The 27,056-nt window shown below is 37.8% G+C and overlaps 1 protein-coding gene across 1 annotated transcript in view; it reads left to right on the forward strand.

The window, feature by feature from the left end:
- The window catches only part of LOC149788908 (hepatocyte growth factor receptor-like), a 163,983-nt gene that overhangs the window by 71,731 nt on the left and 65,196 nt on the right, over positions 1 to 27,056 (forward strand). The window contains exons 8-10 of the mRNA XM_089975039.1: positions 3,067 to 3,233; positions 17,562 to 17,729; positions 24,414 to 24,498. Coding sequence (XP_089831165.1) covers positions 3,067 to 3,233; positions 17,562 to 17,729; positions 24,414 to 24,498 — 420 coding nt within the window. The remainder of the gene's footprint in view (positions 1 to 3,066; positions 3,234 to 17,561; positions 17,730 to 24,413; positions 24,499 to 27,056) is intronic.

Raw genomic sequence — 27,056 nt, forward strand, 5'->3', positions numbered from 1 at the left:
TCCAAGTTACATGCTCAAACAAATTATACAGTGTCCTAAACAGTCACAACATATAAATATCAGTTTATATAAGCACAGGAATAATATCACTGTCAATCAGAAAGTTCAGATGATCCACAGAGTCTCAATGAAAATGCAAACATTTCTTGAATTCCATGAATGAAGCAGAGAATTAACACAGCCAGAGTTCCACGTGTATTCTTCTATGATGTTTTTATAAATTTATATGGCTGGAGTACCCACATGTACACATCCACAGGCAGCGTGATCTTGAAGGGGTTGTATCTCCGTCTATTCTTGTTTAATCCACTTGATCCAGTCCTCCTTCCATTGTACAACCATGGCTTCAGCATAATTTGTCCCCCACTGGGTCCCAAATGTTGCAGCACTTGCCTTCTACTCACAGAATAGACAATGCAAGTCTAGTATTTGTTATAAGAAATTGGGTTTTATTGTGCATGAGGTCGGTAAATAGAGATAAATACATTTCTCCTGCTTTGTTACACCCTGCAAATACAGTAAAAATACATTTACTACAACTATAAATAATACCATCATCAGTGCCTTATTGTTCTGCATGTATACATTGATTCTGTTTACAGTACATTAAATACGAATGACTTACTATCACATATATTTATTAATTATCCAGCTAGAGAGATAGACCTAAACACAACAATCAGTGTGTAGAGCAAAAGTAAAGAGCAGACAGACAAGCATATTAACAGAATGATGGGCTCAGAAAAGAATATGCATGTTGATAACCTATTAAAGGTGCTAAAACTACATCAAAATACATTTCAGAGAAATATACGGAGTACAGATAAAATAAACTGTTACATTAACCATATTATTAGTCTCTTTACCATATCATGTGAGGCAATGGTCAAGTCATATTTTCCTTGAAGCAAAAGAATCATCACTCACTTTTCTTACTGCATTCCATGACCAGCACCCTACAGAAGCTCTTTGGAATGACCACCACTAATATGCTGTTCATGCTATGTTGTTTATACAAACAAACAGCAAACTAACCAGTCAGAAAGTTACTTACCATTTGTCATACAGTATAACAACCCAGCATGAACAGTAATCAGGGTAGCTTCATTTCTCAGTGAACAAAACAGGTAATGCTGGTTCAAGGTTGCCTAAATGGCTAAATATGTGTAAAATGAGAATAACACAATAATTGCAACTGATGACTTTATTTCACCCATCAATGAACATTAATTACATCAAATAATAAAATACCTACTTCAGTCTAGATAAAACATGAATATATAAAATTATAAAATCTATGCTCCTGCTACATATACATAGACTTATGCAGAAAAATTGAAGTTAAAGATTTTCAGCCAAACAGCAATGTTCATTCTTCAATTTACAGAATTTAATATATAACAACATATAGGGAGGTCCCATCACTCATAAAACAATTAGGTGGCTGTGACATTGAGGAGGTATTTTGACATTAGATGACACTGATTATCAAATAGAAACAAGGCATGGTAAGTTCAGTCAGCGATGGTTTGTATAATAGATCATTTATGTGGAAGCTTTCTTTTATTTCATTGCTTTATCATATAACCATCAATTTAAATTTTAGACACATTTATTTGTTCATGCCTTGAAGAGAGCGAAGAAAAATGAAGTATGGAAAATCATCTTGTGTAAGAATATGTATATTCCCTAAATGGGAGAAGAAAGTAGTTCCAGAGGTGATAATAATATAATAATAGTAATAATGCTTTATTTATAGAGGGTGACTCATTAGTCAAACACTATTCTCTCTTGAGGCCCTCTGAGGAGAGTATAGCAATGCAAATTATATTAAGATAGCAATAATTACTGTTTATTTTAACATGTTTAATATTAAAATACTAAATTCCATTATCTATTAGAAGCACATACATGCTCATGATATCTCTTCTTAAATACTCTAATATTTTCAGCAGATTTTACATGAAGTGGAAGCTTGTTCCACATAACTGTACCAGAGTATTGGAAGCTCTTTTTAAATTGTTTTGTTCTTGGTTTTGGTGGTAGAAGGTTTCCGTGTGATATTATTGATCTCAACTGGTATTGTGTTGAAAAAGGCCTGAATAAGTCCTGAAGATACTCTGGTGCAGTTCCATGTAGACATTTATATTAAAGAACTGCCTTGTGAAAATCTATCCTGTCATATATTAGGAACCATTTGAGTTCTGTAAATAATGCTTTTGTGGGATGATCAATAGATGCATCTAAAATTATGTGTGCTGCTCATTTCTGAAGTTTATAAATCCTGTCAAGCTCAGATTTAGCACAGTTTCCCCATACATTTGAAAAATAATCCATTGTTGGAAGAATATATGACTTGTAGTATAGATTTCGAATTTCCATATGTAAATATTTCTTGATTCTGCTGAGTAGGGCAATTTTGGAGGACAGTGTATTACAAAGCTTATCAATATGGTCATTCCAAAATAAATTATTATCTACGGTCACACCTACAAGCTTTTCACGTTTGACATTTTCTAATGGTGATTATTTATTGTAAGAGATAGTTTTGGGTTCCCTGACTTGTGTAGCTTTTGTGATGTCCCCAAAAGCATACATTTTTTTTTTTTTACTATCATTAATTATCATCCTATTTTGTTGTGCCCAGTTTTAGACTCTAATAAGGTCTGAGTTTAATCTTATTTCGAAAACTTCGCATCATCTGCAAACAAATCTGTAATTGTGGATTCATTATTTAGAAAGAAGAGAGCCTGCCCAAAACTGAGCCTTGAGGGATCCCTTAATTAATTGTGCGATAAATCTAATAATGCCAATGCTTACTTGTTGAGACTTTTTGTTTAGGTATGATCTAAACCAGTTTGAAGAAGGATTGTTGAACCTGTAACAGTTCAGCTTTTGCAGCAAAAATGATATGACCACAGTAGCAATGTCACTTTTATTGTCACTGTGGCAATATCAGTTTTTCTTGCTTTGATTTTTGATGTTTCATTATCAAATGCTTCTTTAATCCAGTGTGCAGAGGACTTCTGTTTTCGTCTGATGGATACATGTCTTATTTTTATTTAGGATCCAAACATCATAGATGTCTCACCTACCACAGGCCCTATGGCAGGGGGAACGATGATAACCATCAGTGGTACAAACTTCCTCATTGGTAACCAAAACATCAAGGTCATTGTTTTTGATGGACCCGTTAATAGGAGCTGCACGAATTTGAAGATTGTTGGAACTCAGTAAGATAATTAATGCTGTAATATTGACATCATTTATGATAAATGAAAGAAAGTGTTATTACAGAAAGAGAAATATGTTGTTCTACAATGTAGACTTTATGCTCGTGTTAAAAAATACAGCAGAGAAAACAATTACTTTTTGAGACCTGATTTCTTTTAGGCCAAAAATTACTAGTTTCAAAACTGGAGTTTACATCTGGATTTTAGACTCCTAGGCCTTAGATCTAAAGCAGACCAGTCTGAACTGCAAACAGACAGATGAAACTTTGCAAAAAGTAGGATATGTTTGAGATTTGGAGTAAAAGGGGGCCAGGACATGAAAATCATGGGTTCAATTAAAAAAGAATTTAAAAAAAAGAAAAACCAAGTTTGCCCCTTCTGTACATGCAATGGCAAAATGGCCAAATTTATTTTAAAAAACTATTTTGCACTTAAGCATCTGGGTAAATGAAAATCACTGGAACAAATGTTTTGGGATGCATTTAGAAGTAACCCCCAAAATGCATTTCCTATTCCCATTTCAAGCGAAAATGAAAGGAATCTTCAGGGGTCAGTGAGTTAATGAGCAAATTTCAATGACATTACCAAATTTGAATTTTCCTTGCTTATTTGATCATTTGTGCATTAATCATTGATTGAAAACTTGTAACAAATTTTTGACATATCAATTAGCTCATACCACATTTACAGATCATGATATTTTACACTACTTCTGAATATATGTCAGTGGGTGGTATTACAGAAATGGAAAAAATTGTAGTTCTACAAAGACAAAATGATGTAGACTTTCTACTTGTGTTAAAAAATACAATGGAACAAAAAATTTGTTTTTAAACCAGTTCTTTTTTTTAAAGGCCAAAGGTTACCTGTTCAGAAACTGGAGTTTGTGTTAGGATATTAGACACTTTGACCTTAAATATTATGATGAAGAAAGGACTTGAATTTAATTATCATAGTAACTGTGTTTTCATTAAGGTTCACTCATGTTGGATACATTTATCCCAAATGCATTCATGTATGCTTTAATGTGAAAAAAGCAAAATGCTTTCAGATCAAGTATTTTTCAGCTTGAATCAAGCTCATTTTGAGATCTGTTAGCTCTCTAGGTCAAATAAAAAAATATTTTCCAGTATCAGCAACAAGCTGAAATAAACTAGTTGACACATAATAGAGTTAAAAGGTTGAATTCCTGTAGAATCAGCCATGTCAAGTTTCGCGAACATAACTGTTTTTCTGTTTTATTTGTTTGACTTGTCTATGTTTTGTATTTGCCTTTGAAAAAGACTCATTAAAGAGTTGAAAGCACTCAGGCTAGTTAGATACTAGTTTTGGACTGTTTGTTGTCAGTTTATTGCATTTGTCTTAATCCCTGACACACATGATCCCTTGCTGGATCCAGTGTACCTGAAAGGATTGTTATATGTAGAAGTTTTTGAATAAGTCTTCTTAACAGCATTCTCTTTGAGCAGTGGGAGTTTTCCTTCTCTGGGTCACTTGGATCTCACTGAAGGATTGCTATAGCCTCTGTGAAGGCACTGGGTTGGTGAACTCCCTCTCAAGGGAGACTGTAAACATGTGGAGAGTGAGTCACACCTTCCCATTAGGGAGGAACAGCACCTACCCCATTCTACGAGGGCAGAGAGCACATCACGCCCTCATGTGAAGGATAAGCTTTACCCTCTCTTTTCTATTAGAATGAATAGTAAGTCACCTTCCCACAGGAAGTAGTTGCACCCTCTTTCATCCAGAATTGCAGAGGGTGAGTCACACACCCACTCCCTCTTCAGTACCCACTATTCATCCACAGCTCGGTGTAGGTTAGAAGTGAACTGCTGCCACCTACACCATCCTATATGGTAGACAGCAGCTCTCTTTAAGTCTCCAGGGCCCATTTTTGGTAATGGGATCAAGCCATCTGGTAAGGGGAGAGCTCAGATCTAAGTCTATCAGATCTGGGCAAGGCTTTTATGCTGAGTTGCCTGACTAATCTTTCACCCATAACTTGGCACTAGGAACCAGTTAACATGCATGAAATGGTCACTGGGCTCCTGGATATTGGTTACCAGTCAGTTGAGCATGTTTGGTTGGGGATAAAGACAGATCTAGACCACCTTCTCTCCAGACTGGTTTCATCTCATTGAGGATTAGGAATCATTGTACAGATGTCAGACTATGGATGGGTTTCAGATCAAGGTTTCCACCTTTTTTTCCATATAATTCCTCAAAATTCCTATGGGATGTGAAGCCTTCCACTGCAGGAAAATTATTTACTCCTTCATGGCATACAGCTATAGCCTTTAGGATCTTGGCCACATGGTGTAGTGGATGATGCTGTGGACCTCGATTCCTCATGACCTCAGATCAAAAAGAGAGAGTGGAATGGGTCTTCTTCCTCAAGTGTTCCAATAAGGTGGAGTTTCCTTCTCCCCCATCCACTTAGCATAACAGTCCATTAGCTCCATGTTAGGGGTTAAGATTCAGATCCCTCTTACCACCCACACAATTAATGGATATTGGGTTGCAAAGAACTGCCTTTCAGGAACAAGAACGGAATGATGTCTTTTCTGTCCTCATCATTTCAAATCAGTTTGATACAGAAAAGGTTTGCCTTTCCTTCAGGTTTGCTGCCTGTCTCCCCCCCCCCCAACATTGAGACCCTTGGTATCTGTAAAATGCTATATTATTAATTCGTGTTCCTGGCCAGTTAAACCTCCCACTGTTTGATGCCAAAACAACTCGGGGGTGAATTTCATTGGGAACTTGGGCATGCCTCTCAGTGTAAACACTTCTGAGGTGCTGCCCTGGAAGCAGAACATATCTTTGGTGAGCTCATTCCCTCTGTTTCCTGGTCCTTCACACCTGCTCCTTGCCTTTCAAGCTGGCCCAAACTTCAAATCACCCAGTGTTCATCAGTGATGATCTTTAAAGCCATGCTTGCTGTATCAAAGCAACAACCCCATCCCTTTAAAAAAAAAACTCCACTTCATCAGTTGAACCCTAGTAGGAAGCACCACAAAGGCACAGATAGGGAAGCTTGCAGATCGTTTCCTCTGTCCTACGGACAAGGGTGGGTAGCAATAGGGGCCTGCTTCCTCTCCTGCTGATTGTTCATCATTGGTTCCAGTACATTCCAGTAGCTAGACCCTATTTCAGAGTCTTTGGCATAACAGTCAATGACTGGGTCCTTTTTATTATAGAGGTGGTTACCAGTTTCAGGTTTGGGATCACATTGTCTAATTGGGTCTACCATGTTCTTCCACAAGTTGAATCTGGTACAGTTAAAGGAAGAGGTGCAATCCCTTCATTAGAAGACTGCATTAGAGAGGTTGTTCAGAAAAGATGTCACTAGGTATCCTAATTCTATTTTGATGATTAATTGATCCACAGTAGCCAGATAGAAGCCATTTGATCTGTTTCACTATTGGTCCATAATAACCAGACTGGATCTCCTACCCAACCTGGAGAAATTGGAGCTTATTCAATCTAGATATGTTGTCTATCTGGTGATGAATTTCCAAACAAACAGTATTAGTCTGTGTCCGTCATGTCTGGTTAGTCAAGATCCTGTCCCTGTTAGAGGCGCTGAGAGCAACGACCAACTTGTTGGCTTATCCATTTCTCTTTCTGCCAGGGACTTGATAGTTCTCACAAAATGGTCTCTATACCAATCCATATTCGAGTCGCTTTTCCAAGCTTGGGGGACACACTTGTTTGAAAGCTAAACAATAAGCTCCCCTTTTTGGTTTCCCCAGCATTCATGCAGAGGACTTGGACATTGGATGCTTTCATCCTTATTGTGTTATCATGCTGTATGATTATGCCTTCCTCTCCACCAGGATCATTCCCTCTCATACTTCACAAGTAAGGAACTCCATATCTCGGTTCATTTTGATAACACCCATGTGGCTCCACTGTGGACCATCCCAGGTCTTTAGGTATGGATGTCCTGTTGCAGCATAAGCACTTTTCTCTGCAAAACAGCCTGCATATTCTCCATCTTTTCACTTGGCTCATCTTGAACAATCTATCTGCTAGGACTAGTTTTTAAACTAGTTACATACAACCCAATTTAGACTACTGTAATACAGTATGGGGTAATTCAAATGATAAAAACATAGCAAAGCTGGCACATCTTCAAAAAAGAGTATATGGGCTAATATCAATCCAGAAAGAAAGCAAGGAAAATTTAGCTGGTAAGTTACAAATATTACCTATTAAAAACCAAATCTGTTTGAGAAAAGCCAAATTAATGTACAGGGCTTCCAATAATAGTGCTCCTGAATATTTACTATCACTATCTCAGTATAGGCTACCTGGCAATACTTCCCACCTGCGATCCATGTCTACCAAACAGTATAAAGTTCCCAAACCAAATAAGGAATTATTTTTAAAATGTTTCCAATACTCTGGAATAGTATTCCAGTTGAGATTAGAAATGCTGACTCCATTTCCTTCTTCCAAACCCAATATATCCAGTGGCTTCAGAGATGCAGCTAAAATAAATAAGGTCCTTTGTATGAGGACCTCAAGGTAGATTAGTTCTTAGCTAATTGTGTTACCCTCTTTAAATAAAGTCATTCTTCTTTTTCTTCTTCTTCTTCTTCTTATCATTATTATTATTATTATTATTATTATTAGTTCCTTATTAAATCCAGGAGATGATCCATATCTAAGGTCTTTGATGCCAAGTGGAGAATCCTTAGAGATTGGTGCAATATTAAATGTGTCAATCCTACTGTCATTCTGTGAGCACAGTGATTGATTTATTCTCCTCCCTTTTGAAGAGAAGTAATGATCAAGGGCTACAGGGTAACCCAACACATTCAAATTTCTATTCACAAGGACATTGATTGAGTCTCACTTAGCAGACCTCTTCAGCTATTTCAAGCTGCCAAATTTTGCTTGGTAATGCGTAGTCGGAATCTCACTTACATCTTGTGGTTTCCATAATGTGATTTTACTGGCAGTATGACTAAAATACATCTTAAAGGTAATTGAATGTAAATACCATTTTATTGCTGAAATCTACCATTTTTCAATGTTAAAAGATTTTAAAAAGAACTCCCCAGCATTTTGATGCACTCTATCCACACATTACAGAAACCAGTCAGAACCAGTCAACTGGGGACAGGTTACACCCATGCAATTATCTTTGCAATAATGTATGCTACAGTTGACGTTGCAGGGGTGGGAGTGGGAGACAAGCACCCCACTCCTCCAGAAATGCCCCATATGGCTTGCATCTCGGATTGCCTCTGTCAACTAAAATCCAGCTCCTGGTCTTCGCTAGTGTCTTAGCTTTGAAGTCCAGTGTACCACATTTTCCACTAACAGGAGGAGGGGTGAAGGCAGGCCACTGACGCCTTAAAACCACTTGCTTTAGGTAGATGGGACTCAAAAAACTTTGGACGGTAGCTCATCTAGGAGAAGGAAAACTCCAGTTCCAAACCTCTGCTGCCTTGCGACTATACCCACTCATGGGAAAGGCTAAGGGAGTAAACCGCGCCAGAAAATCCGGAGACGGAGTCCCTAAGGCCGTCTGACGTTGATTTTAACGTCATTCCGGCAACTCCTGGGATGCCATTGGTGCCAAGCTGTATTGACATTCGTCGGGCCCACCAGCTGCGTGGAGAGGGGGCATCTGCTGCATGGACAACAGCTTATTCTCCATACCACCCTGCCCAGGCTTCATAGCTCCACTAGAGAGGACACTCCAGCATTGTCGTATGGCATCAGCACAACAGGAGAAGTAGCAGTTTATCAGTTCTAAGTCAGAGCTCGATTGGCATAGAGTTTGGCACCAGGGGTTACTTCTGACGGTGGGAGAGATCACCATGTTTCTCTGGACAGCTACCACCCATCTCAAGCTGGGCAGCCCTCAGTCGGTAAGGTGCTGCCTGCCATGGCCTGCCTGCTTCAATGGGTGTGTGGAGCTTAGAGACCATCTCGACAAGTGGGCCACAAACTCTGCACCAGGAAGAAAAAAGAAGACTCCAGCTGTTCGTTTTGCAGCCTGGAACATCAGGACCATGTGTCCTGGATTGACCTCTGACCTACATCAGATCGACGATGCACGGAAGACTGCCGTCATTGACAGAAAACTCTCCCAACTGAACATCATCATTGCCTGCCTCCAGGGGACCCGACTGGCTGACAACAGCACCATCAGGGAAGCCAATTACATGTTCTTTTGGCATGAGAAGCCCTCGAATGAACCTAGGAAGCATGATGTAGGCTTTGCCGTAAAGAACACACTAGTCGCCTTCATTGAACCTCCATCATCAGGTAGTGAGAGAATCCTTGCCCTCCGGCTGTCAACATCCTTCGGCCAGTTCAACTGCAACAACTACTGGGACATCTCCCTCCACCGCATTGTTGCCTTGGCGCACTTACAGATCCTGGCCTCCCGCATCTACCCAGAGTCCCAATGTGGATTTTCGAGCCGACAGGTCAACTGTAGACATGATCTTCTCACTATGTCAGCTGTAGGAGAAGTGTCGCAAGCAGCGGATGTCCCTCTACATTGCCTTCATACACCTGACGAAGGCGTTTGACCTGGTCAGTCGGAGTGGACTCTTCAGACTCCTGCAGAAGATTGGCTGTCCTCCATGACTGCTTGTTGTTCTCGCGTCGTTCCACGAGAACATGCACAGCACAGAGTGCTTCAATGGAGCAACCTCAGAGGCCTTCCCAGTCACCAGTGGAGTCAAACAAGGCTGTGTCCTAGCGCCGACGCTCTTCGCCATCTTCTTCTCCATGCTTCTCCAGTACACCTTGAAGGACTTCAGCAAGGGAGTGTACGTCCATAACAGGGCTGACAGCATGCTGTTCAACATCGCCTGTCTCCGTGCTAAGACCAAGGTTACAGAGGTACTCATCCATGAATTGCTCTTCGCTGATGATGCAGCCTTGACATCACACATGGAAGATGGACTGCAGCATCTGGTATGCTGCCTCTTCCATGCCTGTAAGGAATTTGGACTGATCATCAGTATGAAGAAAACGAACATCATGGCGCAGGATGCAGACTCCCCTCCCTCTGTCACCATCGATGGGTACAACTTGAAAGTTGTCGAGAACTCCACATACCTCGGGTCCAACATCTCCAGCTCACTCTCCATTGATTCTGAGGTGAATGGCAGGATTGCCAAGTCCGCAGCAGTGATGACCAGACTTAACCAGAGGGTCTGGAACAACCCCAACCTCAACGAGAAGACCAAACTGCGTGTCTACCAAGCCTGCATGCTCAGCTCACTCCTCTACAGCAGCAAAACATGGACCACCTATGCAAGACACCAGAGGAAACTCAACAGCTTCCACCTGAGATGTCTGTGACACATTCTGTACATCCAGTGGCAGGACAAAGTACCCAACACAGAGGTTCTAGAATGCGCCAACATGAACAGCATGTTCTCCATTCTCAGCGAGAGGCGCTTTCGCTGGCTTGGCCATGTCAAGAGAATGGACCCAGGCCACATTCCCAAGGACCTGTTATATGGGGAGTTAGCAGAAGGTGCACGACCGACTGGATGACCACGTCTGCGATACAAAGATGTTTGCAAGAAGGACATGAAGATGGCCAAGATCAATGTCAACGACTGGGAGAGCTGTGCTAACAACCGTTCCACCTGGCGTCTAGCTGTCAGACAGGGAGTTCAGAAAGCCAAGGAAGACAGAAACATAAAAGAATCTGAAAAGAGAGCTGGAAAGAAGGAGAAACAAAAGCTTACTCTGGAGCTACATCATCATCTCCCGTAGACGGATGGATGCCATGATGAATGTATGCTAAGTTATCTGATAAGACTGACACAGCCAAAAAAGGCTGTAAATTGATTACATTATTATTGTAATTGGAGAGCTTAAGGCCCAAGAGAGGATACTTATCAAGGTGTGTTAGATATAAAGAGTTATAAGGTGCCCCATCATGGCTTGTGCATTTCTGAATAAAATAAACTTCCAAACTTTAGCAGAAGTGAGATGGAAAAGTCAAGACCTTGGAAAAAATGATTTTAGTAGAAACACTTGCAAAAAGATTTAGTCATTAACTTTCTGGGGGTGGTGACTTGGAATTTTCCTTCAAGCCATACTTTTTTTCTTCTTCTTTTTACATCAAGATAAGTTTTTTTTTTTTTTAACAGAATCCCTCCCTGCCACTGAAATGAAATGATCAGCCCCAAAATATTTCTAAAACTTTGGCTTGTTTAATTATTGCTATTGTTGTCAAGATTTTTTAAAGATAAATTTTTAAGGCATCTCTTTTTATTTTATCAATTCATGTAAAAATGCCAAAATATCAAATTATCAAAATGCCAAAATGCACATTTTCTCCAAATTAAATGAAAGGATATTAAATATTACAAGGTCAACAATTCCTGATAATAAGAATAAGTCAGTGCAGTTAGGAAGTAAATATGTTTCAAAGTTACTTTTAAGATAGTATATGGTGGAAGAAACCCATAACCAAAGTATATGCCGACTATTGCATCGGAGCAATGATTCTACTTTTAACAACACTTAAAATGAATGAAATTGTTGTTGATAAAAAGCCATATTTAGAACAGAATCTACTGATATTTTGTTCTGGTTCAGTCACATGTATAGGTCTCTAACTAATGAATCATGAGGTGAACCTTCCTTTGAGAAGCTTACCCTCAAGCCTGTTTTCTTTCTCTCATTAGCATCTTTGTGACTATGGAGTAAGGTTTGTGGCCTATCGATAGAAACAGGCTGTATAAGTTCTATAGATCTTTGAGTCTGCTTCTCCCCTTTGCCAACTAGGTTTTTAGCAAACACCAACTCCTATTGGTTGCTCCACTCCTGACTGATTAAGATCACCAGTTTCAGTGTAGGGATGATCCAGTAATACTATTATGCCTATTTAGAAATTGTGCTTTTATTTTAGTATCTTTAAATGGAGAAGAAAGGATCTGAGACTTTTGTTCCTCACCCTTAAGGGCTCAGGTGGTCTTTCAGCTTCTACCAATTCAACGTGGATTGCATATACTATCAGGGGAGCTTATCAGTCCCTTCCTGAGAGGAACGTTTCATTCATGAAATTGAAGGTTAAAGCTATTACTAAGTCATGGGCCTATCTAACTCATTAGTAGTCTGGAAGATGCAGTGATGGCTACTTTTTGGCGATCTCATACTACCTTCTTTTACCTTTGCTCTTTGGCTTACCAAGTTGAAGGCATATTTTCCTTGTGTCCAGTTGTAGCTCAGAAGTATCCATGTGGATACCATCTGGCAGTAGACTTATATTCTGCAGACCAGTGGTGGGATCATCAGCCTCCCACCAAACTGAAATATTTAGCTATGCAACAGGTTTTGTATTTACTGCTATTAAAATGTAGTTTTGTGTGTGTGTGTGTGTGTGTGTTGGGGGGAACTAATTTTAATGATGTAATATTTACCTGTTGCTATTGCCACATTCCCTCCTCCTGTACCACATTGATTCCCCAGTGAACTAAGATGTGTGTTAAATGAATGAAGGACAGTGTACATGGGCAACATATCTAGTACGATCTATTGTGTTCTGGAATCATCTGGTGCACCCTATTAGTAGGACAAATTCTTGTTATACAGTCAGGGTATTTGCAGCCCGTGAGAGTAGCAGCTGCACTGTCACAACAGGTAAGTATTGCTTAGTTAAAATCAGTTTTACCCCTACCCCACCCCATTTTCAGCTTATGTTAAATAATCTACATATCTGATATACTGATTCTGAGTAATAGTGAAGATAACTCCTGTCTTCAAACTTATAAGCGATTTGATTTTGGCATATGTTTGCAAATTATGCAACTCTTGTCTTTGCAGCAGTATGTGCCTGAAGCTGACTTGGCATGTACCAGATGGTCTGTCAGATGTTTAAGTCTACAGTACACAGCCATTGGAATGTCTTGGTATATGCCCTTCAGACATTTGGATGATTCAGCCTTTTCTCAATGCTTCCAAATTATCATTCTAAGTTTGGGGCATTGGGCTCAAAAGGGGACACATTTGTTGGTTGTCTTGGTTTATATTTTAGGAGTGCTCCTATCAAAGTTTAGTTTTGTTAATAGCCCTGTCAGTGTAGCATTTCTGTATCCTTTTCTTCTGAGATGCCCTGTCAGCTCTCCAAATCTCTTTTCAAAGATAGATAGATAGATATGAACTTATCTAAGTTTACCATTTTGTTTTCATCTAGGATGCTACTTGCATCGAAATTCAAGATTTACTTTGCAAGAAACTATTAAAATGCATTGTAATAACAGTAATGCATTAATTGCTTTCCTTTACCAGAAATCCTAGTTCCAGTCCAAGCTAATTATTCCCTCCTCCACTCAGTATTGGATGGCCATAATTAAAAAGAACATGATCCCAGTCTGATGCCAGGGATCCCTAGTACTAATTTTAAACCATAAGATTCCATGGGGGATCCATCCTTGTTCTCTCCCAAGGGAAGGAGAACACCTGATAGTGAAGTTGCACCTCCCAGTTATGCTACTTGCATTGAAATTCAAGATTTACTTTGCAAGAAACAGTATTAAAATGCATTGTAATAACAGTAATACATTAATTGCTTTCCTTTACCAGAACTCCTAGTTCCAGTCCAAGCTAATTATTCCCTCCTCCACTCAGTAGTGGATGGCCATAATTAAAAAGGACATGATCCCAGCCTTAGTTATAGCCAACATATGGAATTTATCCTCCTTAGTCCTTGTATTATTTGAGTGTTTTCTCAGTTAAATTTATAGGGTTTTTGTACATTTCTTTAAAAAAAAGTTCCTCAGCCAATTGTAATCCCCATCATAGTTCTGTGCCAGAATATCCATTACTTGTCCTGTTAGGATTCCCAGAATTTGTTTGTTTTCTGTGAGTTTATTTTCTCTTTAGTGATTACTATGTCACTGGATTTGCATAAGTGAGTTTACAAGAGGGTCCCATCAGACACACACCCCTTCTGCCTACTGTGCTCTGGTTGTGCCTGATTAGTTGTCTCTGGACTGATCAAGTGTAAGATTTCATTTAAAGTCACCACACATACAGAAGCAGGAAGAAACATCCTACTTCCTCATCTTCATCACTTGATAAACCACCCTTTTCCCATGATGCGTCTGGATCTCTGTCCATATTGGGGAAATATCTCTAGGAATGCTCTAGAATGACTGCTGTGAATTTCCAAAGGCCACGGATCCATAGCACTCATTTCAAACCAAAATGGTCCATGGGGAATCCTTCCTTGGTCCCTCCCAAGGGAAGGAGAACACCTGATAGTGAAGTTGCACCTCCCAATTATGGATGAGCAGTGGCCTATGAAGGTTGATGTCCCACTGGCAGAGATGAGCTAATTGCACCTTCTTCAGATTGAAGAGTGGTGATCTGAAATGGAGTTGTTAGTCAGATCTTCATTACTGGATGGGTCTTTCTTTGTTTTCCAGGCATCAGTCACTGGGCACAATTCACAAGTGTCTAGGCACCAGTGAAAAGTTATCTACTGATCACTGGGCTTTGAGCATTGGTCACTGATTACCAGGTTTTGATTTTCAGTCTGGAGAAAGGGATCAGTTACATTTCCCATCTGTTTCTATGTTTCTGTTTGATCCCTATGGGAATAAGGATTCAGGTTGTACTTGATAAACTTTTGATGGGGATGATATTGGCATCCCAACCTACCCTGTGGTCCTGTTTAATTACTATGGTATGCATCACCACTACTGGGAAGCAGATTGTCCTTCACCCCCATGACATAATGGATGTCTATATCTTGGTTTCAGGGTAATGCAGATATGACTGGTCATGGATGCTTCATTGCATCTGGTCTTGCCTAACAGAAAGCAGGGATGAATGCCACTCACCTCCAAGATAGTGATCAGAGATATCATTTTGCCTCGGAGGACAGCTAGTAGAGTTAGTCACCTCCAGTGAGTGATTATTGGAAGATAGGAACCCATTTTAATGTCTCCCTCTCTGGAGTGAGAAACTGTTAAGAACAATCCTTACTCATCTCAGAAGCTGACTTAGGATATTGATGTCTTTTCCATCATGGCAGATGCAAATGAGTTCCAGAAGAACCAGTGAAATTGGTTTCTCAACCTCCATTGGTCCCCAGCTACTTCCTATCTCTCGAATTGAGTGTTGAAGGGAGAGCAAGTTTGGACATTCATTGAAACAATGAATGAAGTTACCACCTCATTCCTCCCTGCCCCCCATGTTTGTACAAACTCTTCTGGCAAAGTGAATAAAAAGAATCTTTCCATTCTGTAGAGGCCGTCTGGGACCTCCTGTCTTGAGATCTTCTCCAGTCTCTGTACTCAGTGATGGTCTTTGAGCTGATACAGATTTCCTGGGGCTAATAAGGAGTTTACCAGGCAGCAGTAGGTGTGGTTTGTCTCTTATTCTATGCGCCACCTACTGGTTTCTAAATCCAGCTATTTGAGCTAATTCTCCAGCGTAGCTAGCTCCTAAGCCTTCTTCCCTTAGACTTGTGCACGTCTCAAATTGGGATAGCTGGGGCCTTGGCCGACCTTCCAGTAAAAACTTTGGATGCCTTGGAACTAGAGGCCCTTAATCTTGTGATGATCGCTTCACATGTTAATTACATTTTAGCTGCTTCCTTCTGTGTCTTGAGGGAGTAATCATTGTCTCCAATGATGCTTCAGTGCTTGCTTTAGGCCATAGTGAAGATATTTGGTCATTCGCTCAACATGTTAATAATTCACTTGGCAGAGCTTCTTCACCTTTGACAGGGATGCTGTCTTGGAGATGTTGAAACTGGCTTGGAAGTGTGACCTCACCCTGACCTCCCTGTGGGACCTTATTCCAAGTTCTTCAAGGAGGCATGGCCTCAACAGTCTCACAAGCAGCCTGAGTTCAATGCTCATTCCTGCCCATCCTAAGCTAGGCAAGGCTTTGAGGCCAAGGGAAAAAGTCTTTTTGGACTCATCCCCCTTCACATAGGAGGGAGATGATCAGCCTTAGGTAGCACCCTCTCTTGCAGTGCTTTCCTCTTCCTCACAATGGAGACTACCACCATGGTCAGGAACACCATAAGGCTGTGTGACTGGATGGTCTCAACTGATCTTCAGGATGCATTCCTTTACATCCCAGTCTTCCCACCACACCAAAAATAATTCAGTTTTGTCTTTGCCAAGAGGTTCATGGGGGTAGTAGCAAACCACATGAGATCTATAAGGATCTCTGTCTTTAATTATTGAATGGCTAGTTGATGCACAGCCTCCTCAGAAACTTCTCTTCAGAAGGATCTGTCCCTCTCTTGGTTGACAAAGACTCATCTTTGTCTTATCATAAACCTGGTAAAGTCCAATTTGATCCCATCTCAGGACTTTTTCACCAGCCTAGGGAAAGTTCATGTTTCTCTAGATAGGATTGACCATATGCTGGCCTTCATAATAGGTCTTCTGGCCAAGACTTCATTGTCGGCTTGCCATTACCTCTCTTTCCTGGGAACTCTGAACTTGGCTGCAGAGATTAGGGAGGCTTCACTTGTGTCTGTCCAGTTTCTGCTTCTAGCAATCTGGTGACCACATAAGCACCTTCTATCAGCTCTGATCCTCCTAATAGCTGACTTTCATCAACACCTGCCTATGTGTCTAAATTGGGATTGGCTTCTGACCAGAGTCCCATTTCATATCCTTAATTCTTTCTGTACAGTGACACATCAGATTTGTGGTCGGGGAGGTCCAGTCTTCAACCAGTCTACATTAGTGAGCACTCCTACCACATGGGTAAGTGTATATGTTTTCTCTGCAAGATTTGTTGAGGCTATCAACCTCTGTCCTAACTTGTAAATTCATTAATACAGCAGTGCAAGTAATGTATTAATGCTGTTAACACATAGTCCTAGGGGTGATTGTGGGTTAAACTAGTTTTAATTGTGAAATACTTGCCTGCTGCTATCGCAAAGATTCCCATTGAACATCCTTCTCTGATGTCCTGTACTCTAGGTCCAAGTCAAAAGAAGAAGATACCCCTGTGTTTGTAATGATGAAGGAGTTGGACTGAATCAAATTCTATTTAATTCTGACCCTCCAGAGAGTGAAGTCCTGGTAATGAAAGCAATGCAGTAGTAGCAGATAATTGTTACATAATTTAAATTAGTTTTACCTCCCCTCCCCCAAGAAACCCCCAACTGAATTTCAGCATGCTTCATGTCAGATTTGAAAAATATGTATTACTAATTCTTTTTAAAACTATTGTCTTCTTCCTATCATGTCCATCTTCACAATTCCCCCTTCCCCCCACTCCCTTGTCAGTGTCAACTAGGTTACATATGTTAGTAATATGTAATCTTTAAATTTCATTGAAGATTCTATTTTTTTCTGGCAGGGCTGGAATTGAAGGCAAAATTATATGCAGAACACCACTAATGGAGAATGCAACAACAAGCATCATTTTGATATTTGATAATCAGACATACAAAACTGTTCCCAAAAGCTTCACATATTTGGCAAATCCTGTAATAGATAAAATCCAACCCAACAAAAGTATGGCAAGGTAAGTTGTAAGTCTGGAAAAGTAAAATCATCAAATAAATATATCTCAAATGGAATTTATGCATTTACTTCTTGTGGATAGTTTGGTTGATAACTAATATCCACCCTAAATGTGTTTGCTTCTTTAAATGCAATTAAATGATTTTAATATTTTGCAGCTGTATTTAATTATATCCAGGCTGTTGCCTAGAAAATGAAGCATGTAACTGTTTCCTCACCTTTCTTCTTTCTTAATGAAGTTGGTGGTTTTCTCCCCATGTACAGTGCAGCTCATGTTTTTTTTTCTTTTCTGGAACTCCATGCATTGTGGTGGGGGTGGAGAGAGAGTGGAGATGATTAAGAAAAAATACCATCTGCCATCTCTCTGCACATCCTGATGCGGTGGCTTGTGGAGAAATGCTCTACACACCATACTTTCTCACCAAGTCTTAAATGAATGACCACTGCAGAGTGGACGTGGTCTCTATCTAATGGGCTTACTTTACTGTATGACCCCTGCAAGCATGCTTTTTAGAGGTTTATGAAGATAGAGAGATTCCATTTTACCTTCATCATTATCAGATGATTATTCATATTTCGTAGTTTATTTGAAGGTTATATAATAGATATAATGACAAATCAAATTTTAGATAATATTTACATAGTCACATTTGCATCGAAAACTGTACTATTACTACTGTACTTTTTCATTTACAAAAGGCTGAATGACACCTTTTTCTGTAAGTTTACGCTTTTACTTTATTCAAAGAAATCTGAACAAATTTATGCATAGACTTTGACAAGACTGTGTTGGTTTTCTCTTGAAGAGTGCAAAGTTTTCCTGTTTAAACATGAAAAGTAATCCTTGGAGATATGTACATTTAAATTCCCCATGACTGTTGATTCTGTTTAAGAAAAACAACAACAAAACAGAAAACACGGAATTTACACTTAATTGCAAACCACGTTTTGTCCTTGAAAAGTAATAACCCAGTCACAAGGCTGAATATAGATGTACACAGCTACAAACTTTAGTTCAGTTCTGATTGCATTTATGCTGTATGGGACTGGTCATTCAATTTACTGTTCTTTCTGATTGGGGTATTTTTCTTTTTCTTTTTTTCATCATGAGGTAAATTTGTTTCAAATAATGTAAACCTTTCGAAACTTAAATGGTCTCTTCCTAATAAAAGAATATAGACTCAAGGAGATGTTCTGCAGAAATAATGACAGTGAGCATTGTACACACTTTTTTTAGCATCAGAGGACAATGTTTCTAACATAAAGCCATCTGACTTGGTATGTTGCACTTTACACCTCAAATTATGGTCCATTATTAACAGCGGAAGTTTGGTAATTAATCCTAATTAATCAATTATTGTTGAATTTAAAAAAATATTGTTTAAAACTTTAAAATCTTATATGTTCAACAAATTTAAGGCATTCTGCTTGGTTGTATCAATATATTTCCTACTATTTGTTCATTCTTTTAAGGAAAAATATAAAAAATTTATCATTTATCTCAGATTGGTTTGGTGCTTTCTACTGCATTGTATGGAATCCTCTACTTAAAACAAAATGCTAATAGATCTGTTTAGATTACTTTTAGTGCAATGAATCTTATTTGTAAAAAAATTGTCAATACTGTGTTATCAGAATGTACATTTGCATCCATTTCCTTATTTCTGTGGCATTGTGCACAATATACTTTGTTAAGTATCATATGGAATTCAATAATACTGCACTCCCTGCAGTGAAAAGTATGATAATGAATGACAGACGTCAGACATTTTACAACAAAATTTGCATTTATACTTGACTGTGAAGTAAAATTGCACAAGTTCCGATAGTTACTCCATGTATGAACATGGGCCGGATCTGGTCAGGTGTTGGGCACAGGTGTGTGTGTATGTGTCTGTGTTCCAAAACTTCAAAAGGGCTGCAACTTGCCTCAAAAAGACACAAGAGCAAAAGCATGTATCTGTTTATTCAAAGTATGCATAATGCCCTATAAATGTGTGCAAAAATAAAATGTCAAATTTCAGGTGACTGTATATTTGTGTGTGTGTATTCAATATTTTTAGAAGGGGGAGACTGATCTGGCCCTGATGAGTTCTCAGTAATATATTGTTCTATTTCTTCTGACTTATAATTACAGGATTATAGAAGGGTTAATTAAAAATGAGATTTGTATTATAACAAGGACACCATGCCATTCCTTTTCTTATCTGAAATAAATATATCGTGTGACGAATAAAATAATATCCCGGTCAGAAAGAACTATCTAGCCCATTAAATTAAATGGAATTGCAGTACACCTGTAGTTAAAATTGAAGAAGTATGTATATTCAGCCTCGTAACTGGGTCATTAAGTGATTCGTAAAGTCAGAATTTGCACTTCCTTTTGTTAGTGGTTTGTTTTATTTTTTTTAAAAAGTGACTGTCAACTGGAAGTTACTTGTCTAAACCAAGGGAATTACTTTTCCTGTTTAAACAGCAAAATAAATTAACACTGTCCAAGAGAAGATCAATACAGTATGCCTCACATCAAGTCAGTGCATAAGTTCAGATTTCTTTAAATAAAGTAGAAATGTAAACATACTGCAAAAGAAGTTGATCACCCTTCTCTAAATACATAGAATATAAAGACTATTTTACTTAATTTTTTTTATTGTCCCAATATGTTTTGTAGAAATTAAGATTACTTAATTCTTGAAATGGTATCTGATTGTAAATTGATGTCTGGGTGTTTCCGTGGGTGGTCATATTGATTGACTATTCAAATGTCAATCGGTAAAACTTTTGTTCTTAATGACGGGACCATAATTTGAAGTACAAGTATTAAGAGAAACATGCCAAGTCATTCTTGCGATAGAAATGCACCTTTCCCAACCTGAAATTGTCATCTTATGCTGAAATTTTATAAGTGTTTACAATGGTAACTGCCTTGATTTCTGCTGAACATCCACCGAAGCCAATTCCTTTTTAGGGAGACACCATTTAATGGGGGGGGTGGGTAAATGCTTGAAGACTATTGTCTTATTCTGATTTGTGGTATGAAAAAGGACATTATGCCATTCTTTGTTTTAGTTAAAAAGTAGGATAAATTTACGCTGTTCAAGAGAAGCTTAACAAGGTGGGCCTCTCATCAAGTCAACACATAAGTTTTCTAAAGGAATGAAATTTACAAGACTTCTAAAATTAATTTCTGTTGTCCATATATATGATTGAAATTGAGATCACTGACTGCTGAAATTGTATTTGATTGTCAATCACTCATTGCATATTTGGGTTTTCCATGGGATGTCTTCACTGACTGGCTGTTAAAATGTGACTAAATAATGCCGATCAGCTGATCCATGATGGAGATGACATTACCCGTGCCAGCTGAGGTGCTGTGGTTATTTGCAGTATTTCATCACTATGTCACAAAGTGTTATCACGGAGCGAATTGGAGGAATTAAGTCGCCCACACAATGCGTAGGGTTAAAATAATACATGCAAGCTGTACTGTAGAAGGACTAGTGTATTTTTATTTTCATACATTTTTGTTATCAAGATCATTTTTATATTTTATAACAGCCTTACTTGACTTGGCACTGTATACCCTAGTGACAATGTGACTGAAATTTAAGTGAAATTTAATGAAATTTCGGTCACATTTTGACTAGGGTATACAGTGCCAAGTCAAGTAAGGTTCTTACATTTTGGGCAAAATATTAGCAAGATTTCACTTTCACTCAGATTTTGGTGCAATTTCATTAAAATTTGGATTTAAACTTTCACTAAAGTTTTAGTAAGATCACGCTAAAATTTAACTGAAATTTTGGTGAGAGTTCACAAAAATATTGACCAAAACTTTAAGTGAAATCTTACTGAGATCTGACTATAACTTTCAATTAAATTTTAGTGAGATTTTACTAAAGATTTGGTAACATCTCACGAAAGTTTTGACCAATATTTGCATTGAAATTTCATTGAATTACTAGTGAAATTATACTGAAATATTGAAATTTCTGAGTTACTATATACAGTATTTTGCAGAAGTTTCAGTAATTTTTCAGACATTTCAATAAGTTTCAAATGAAATAGTGGATATAAATTATACAGCACTTTATTAAACACTATAATATTAAAATATAAATGGACAACAATTATACAGCTGCTGTAATTATGACAGTCACAGTATATGAGAATATCATACTGCAAACAATGTTTGAATTTACAAACTGATGCTATTTTGATCATTTGAGTGAGCCCCCGATTCATAAGCAGCCATGACAGATGTTTAACAAGGTAAAATAATTCTGATCTTAGTCAGATTTATAACACAACTAAAATATTTTGCTAATATAGAAACAATAATATCGCTCATGACATTGAAAGATTACTCCTCTTGTGGGCCATGAAATCTCCACAAAGATGACCATCTTTGACAATAATAATAATAATAATGCTTTATTTATAGAGTGTGTCTCATTAGTCAAGGACTATTCTCCCTTGAGGCCCTCTGAGGAGAGTATAATAATAAACATTATATGAAGATAGCAATAATTACTGTTTATTTTAACATGTTTAGTATTAAAATATAAAATTCCATTATATATTAGAAGCACATACATGCTCATGATATCTGTTCTTAAATACTCTAATATTTTCAGCAGATTTTACATGAAGTGGAAGCTTGTTCCACATAACTGTACCAGAGTATTGGAAGCTATTTTTAAATTGTTCTGTTCTTGGTTTTGGTGGTAGAAGGTTTCCTTGTGATATTGATTTCAACTGGTGTTGAAAAAGGCCTGAATAAGTCCTGAAAATACTCTGGTGCAGTTCCATGTAGACATTTATATAAAAGAACTGCCTTGTGAAAATCTATCCTGTCATATATTGTGAACCGTTTGGGTTCTCAACATAATGCTTTTAAGGGATGATCAATAGATGCATCTATAATTACACGTGTTGCTCATTTCTGAAGTTTATAAATCCTGTCAAGCTCAGATTTAGTACAGTTTCCCCATACATTAGAATAATCATTGTTGGAAGAATATATGACTTGTAGTATAGATTTTGAGTTTCCATAGGTAAATATTTCTTGATTCTGCTGAGTAGGGCAATTTTGGAGGACAGTATTTTACAAAGCTTATCAATATGGTCATTCCATAATAAATTATTATCTACGGTCACACCTACAAGGCTTAGCTTTTCATGTTTGACATTTTCTAATGGATGATTATTTATTGCAAGAGATAGTTCTAGGTTCCCTGATTTCCCTGGTTTAGACATGGATATCTGGCAACAATATCATCACTTATCCACCAGTGATCTATACGTTGTCTGTACTTAAATTCCGAAGTTAATCAGTTTGGAGTTATATAGCTTCTCATATAACATGTGACCTGCTACTGTATAGTAAAGTTGGTAGTTCAAATCTTTGTGGCCAAATTTGCAAAATGCTAGTCCTGGCATTCAGTTTTATTACAGATTGACCAACTACATGTACATTGCCATCGACTTTGCATTCAAGCCATTCTCATTTCCACATATTTTTCAAACCATTATTCAAACTCATGTCCCACTGGAAAATTTTAAAAGCCATGTTTGGCAAGCAAAGCTCTTTTCCATTAGTTTACATTACATGAAGATTCATTGGGCAAGTACAGACTTTTGACCAACGAAACAACTCTTTACAGTGATCATCTGCTAAATAATATACGGAACAAATACTGTTATAAGGACCATTGCAGAAATAGACAGACAGTGTGTTTAAAACAAACATTTATGATTAATTTCTCACAAAGACAGTTTTCTTTGTAAACATTGAAATACATGCACTACAGTTTATTCATTTAATACACATCATATATGCTTTGTGTTTTTATGCTAATTTTGTTTAAGCAGACTTTAATATTTTTGTTATATTTTAATTATTTTTGTTTGTTTTGTATTTATAATATCATATTCATTTGTATGGCCTTAGTGTAGAATAATTTATTATCACTAACTGAGTTGCCCTGAAGATATACCCTCCTGCATGTTGTAACAGCTGACTAACAGAGGCAGCAGCTGTGGTGGTTCAATGGTTAGTGTGTTGGACTCGTACCCTAAAGTGTACAGGTTAAAATCCTACTGTCTTAAAAGCCTGTGTTGGCTACCATGATGCATCCATGGGCAAATCACTTACTCAGATTGCATCAGCATTAAATAGGCTACTTGTGTTTGCTTTGCAATAAATCAACAAACAAAACCAAAATATGACTTGAGTCAGATATGCAACATTATAAAATCAGGCAGTTGAATTTTCTGAAAATGTGTGATTTGAAAAACTTGAACAACTTGAGAAATTATTCTTTATAAATTGTTTGAATTATTAAATGGAAAAGACATTATAGGAATTTAGTTGGCATTTTAATTATTTATTATTCTGCGAAATTCAAACAGAAGATGTTTTCCATTTCATAGGAATGAGCTTATTGATTGAATGAATAACAGTGAGAAAGTGTCCAGATAGTTTCTTGGGATGATTAGTGTCAAGGTCACTTTGTTGATTGGCCTTATCTTATTTTAACTTAATCTCACACTTGATTATAAGTGCTGGTGTTAGGACTGAATATTTCATACTCAGAAGGGATGTAATCTTAGGTGTTATGCTTACATAATTTAGTGGTAGACAAATAATTCATGAAATAAATCTTATATTCTTTTGTAGTGGTGGAATAAAGCTAACCATTACAGGAAAGTACCTTAATAATGCCCATGACATTGGCATTGGAATGGCTGGAACTGACAGTACGGTATGTAAAAGAGCCCAAAACTATATACCAGTAGACAGATGATTTAGTGTGCAAGTTTGGCTGATATCATAAATATAATCATTAACTCTGTCTCTATTGTAGTCTTGTTTTAGTTGATAACTTTTTTAAAATGACCACTTCAGTGGAGGGAACATGTAGTGTTACCTGTGTCTGTCCATCATGTCACACATTTCATTTCCACTCAATAACCTTTTTAAAATCTCAAATTCTTTAGAGGGGACATGTAGTGTTATGTATTTCTGTCAGTCATTGCACATGTTTCCATTCTGTAACCTTGCAAGTATTTTTTAATTTTCACTTTGTATTCTTGGTAAATAAATTGTTTGTGAATTTGAATCAACACTAAAGCCAACTTACCCTGTAACTTGGCAAAAGGGCAGTTGTATGGTGCTGCTTGATATTAGCAACTAAATTGTTTTTGCCATGCTTCCGTCAGTTTGCAGTCATGTAATCACAGGCAGTCTTACCACAAATATACTACATTGCTTTTGCTGTGCTTCAGTCAGTTTGCAGTCATGTGATCATGGCAGTCTTACCACAAATATACTAAATTGTTTTTGCTGTGCTTCAGTCAGTTTGCAGTCATGTGATCATAGGCAGTCTTACTGCAAATATACTACATTGAAGAAATTTGCAAAATTGAATGGAATTTATTTTGCTTTTTACAATAATCATGCTTACATGGGAAATTTCATTGAGGGAAAGGAGACACCTGTCATCTCAGGAGCTAAACCCTTTGATGCAGGAGATTCACATGTATGTTCCTCTTAAGAAAAGTTATCGTATAATTTAGTAGTTTCACTGAAGGACTTCTCGCAAAGTGAAGTTGAATATAAATAAAAATGTGAAGCTCAGATCTTCAGTATGGCTGCCATCTCCATATTGTCACCATGATGCTCAATTGCATGAATCTTCACTAAAATTAATGATCCCCCCCACTTTAATAATGATCAAAGTGCATCAATTTGCCATGATCATATTGAGTATTAATAACAAAGCTCATTCTGATCACATGAGTGCTTGACTTGTAGATCAAGCACCATAATCAAGTGCTTCAAGTTGGGGACTTTTTGCAGTTGAACAGTGGAATAGGTTCATTGATTAATCTAATCATTAAAAGCTTTCATACATGTAACAAAACAGAATTGAGCTTACGACAAATGGGAGATTTGCAAAATTTGGTTGGGTGTTTTGATTTCGAGAGAGGGAGGATTTTCCATGAGAATGGAAAATTTTTCATTGTGGTACTTTTTTTTTACTATCTTGTCCCAATGAAGACACAAGCTTGGGTCACTATATGAGTAGTTTTTGCCTGTCAGTATGAGAACTGTTGTGTGATCATTATTTTCACAGATCTGAGAAAATGATATGCAGGGGTTTTTGTTGGCTGTAAAGTTGGCACACAGTGTTGCATTGCGGCACATGTGTCTTTATCCGCATTCGATTCAGATTCCACTAATATGGATTTCTATGATGCCATACATGTTGTCATTTTTAATATGCTGCGTGATGCATACTGTCATTCTTGGCACCATATCAGATTTTAAAATCAGCTTTATAGGAAGGGCAGGGTGCATACTCTTATCCTTTGAACTTGATTATTACCACTGCAATTCCTGCTCCAATCTATCATTGAACTTGGTGTCGTATCTCAGTTGTTTAGAGTTTAGCATTTTAGTATTGGGAGATAATGCACACTTAGACATCTGAACAAACCTGAAACACCAAAGTCACTCTATTTTATGCTGATTGAGCCCTTAGTGATCTAACCATAATTAATTAATTTCTTTAATCCTTTTGGAATTAGCTCTGCTTACACATGGTATAATCCATGTCCACAAACTTAGAACACTAAAGCCAATCAACCCTGCTGACAGAATCAAAGGGATGGTAATTGTTTTATGCTGCTTGAAATTAGCATTTAACTAAATCATCATGCCCTTCTTCAGCTACTTCATGTGATCACAGGCAGTATTCCTGTAAATATACTGCAATGTGAAAAGATGAAGGAAACATTCTTTCAATAATAATTTTGTGTACACAGGAAATTTCAGTGAGAGATAGGTGGAATGGAGACACCCTCATCTTGGGAGGAAAACCCTCCCATCCATGAGGTTCACATTTATGAAAATTTAGCAACTAAACTTCATGAAGCTGTACAAAATAGGATATCCAGCTCATAAGATAATTTATCCATCTCTGCTGATGATTAAGATAAATAATTTTAAGTTTCACTCATTAAGAGTGAATTACAGTACTCCCAAAATTGTATAGCCCCATGCCTGGGACCCCTCTAATTTTAGATTGGGCCCATCCTGTATTCTAAGTAAAGTGCTTGTCAAGCTTGTTGACAAAAAAAATTAATTTGCCTGAGGAACCTTGGATCATGCTGATAAAATGTGTAAATGTATTTTCAAGATGTGGACATGCTTGCCAATCAAATTCAGATCACCAGTGTCCTGCGTGAAATTGAGATCTGATTTTAATCAAAGTAAAGCAGGGCGTGTCTTGTCGAAAATATGATTTTGTACTTCCAA

The sequence above is a fragment of the Sinohyriopsis cumingii genome, chromosome 11, assembly GCF_028554795.1.
Source record: "Sinohyriopsis cumingii isolate HCF-2022 chromosome 11, ASM2855479v2, whole genome shotgun sequence".
Classification (NCBI taxonomy): domain Eukaryota; kingdom Metazoa; phylum Mollusca; class Bivalvia; order Unionida; family Unionidae; genus Sinohyriopsis; species Sinohyriopsis cumingii.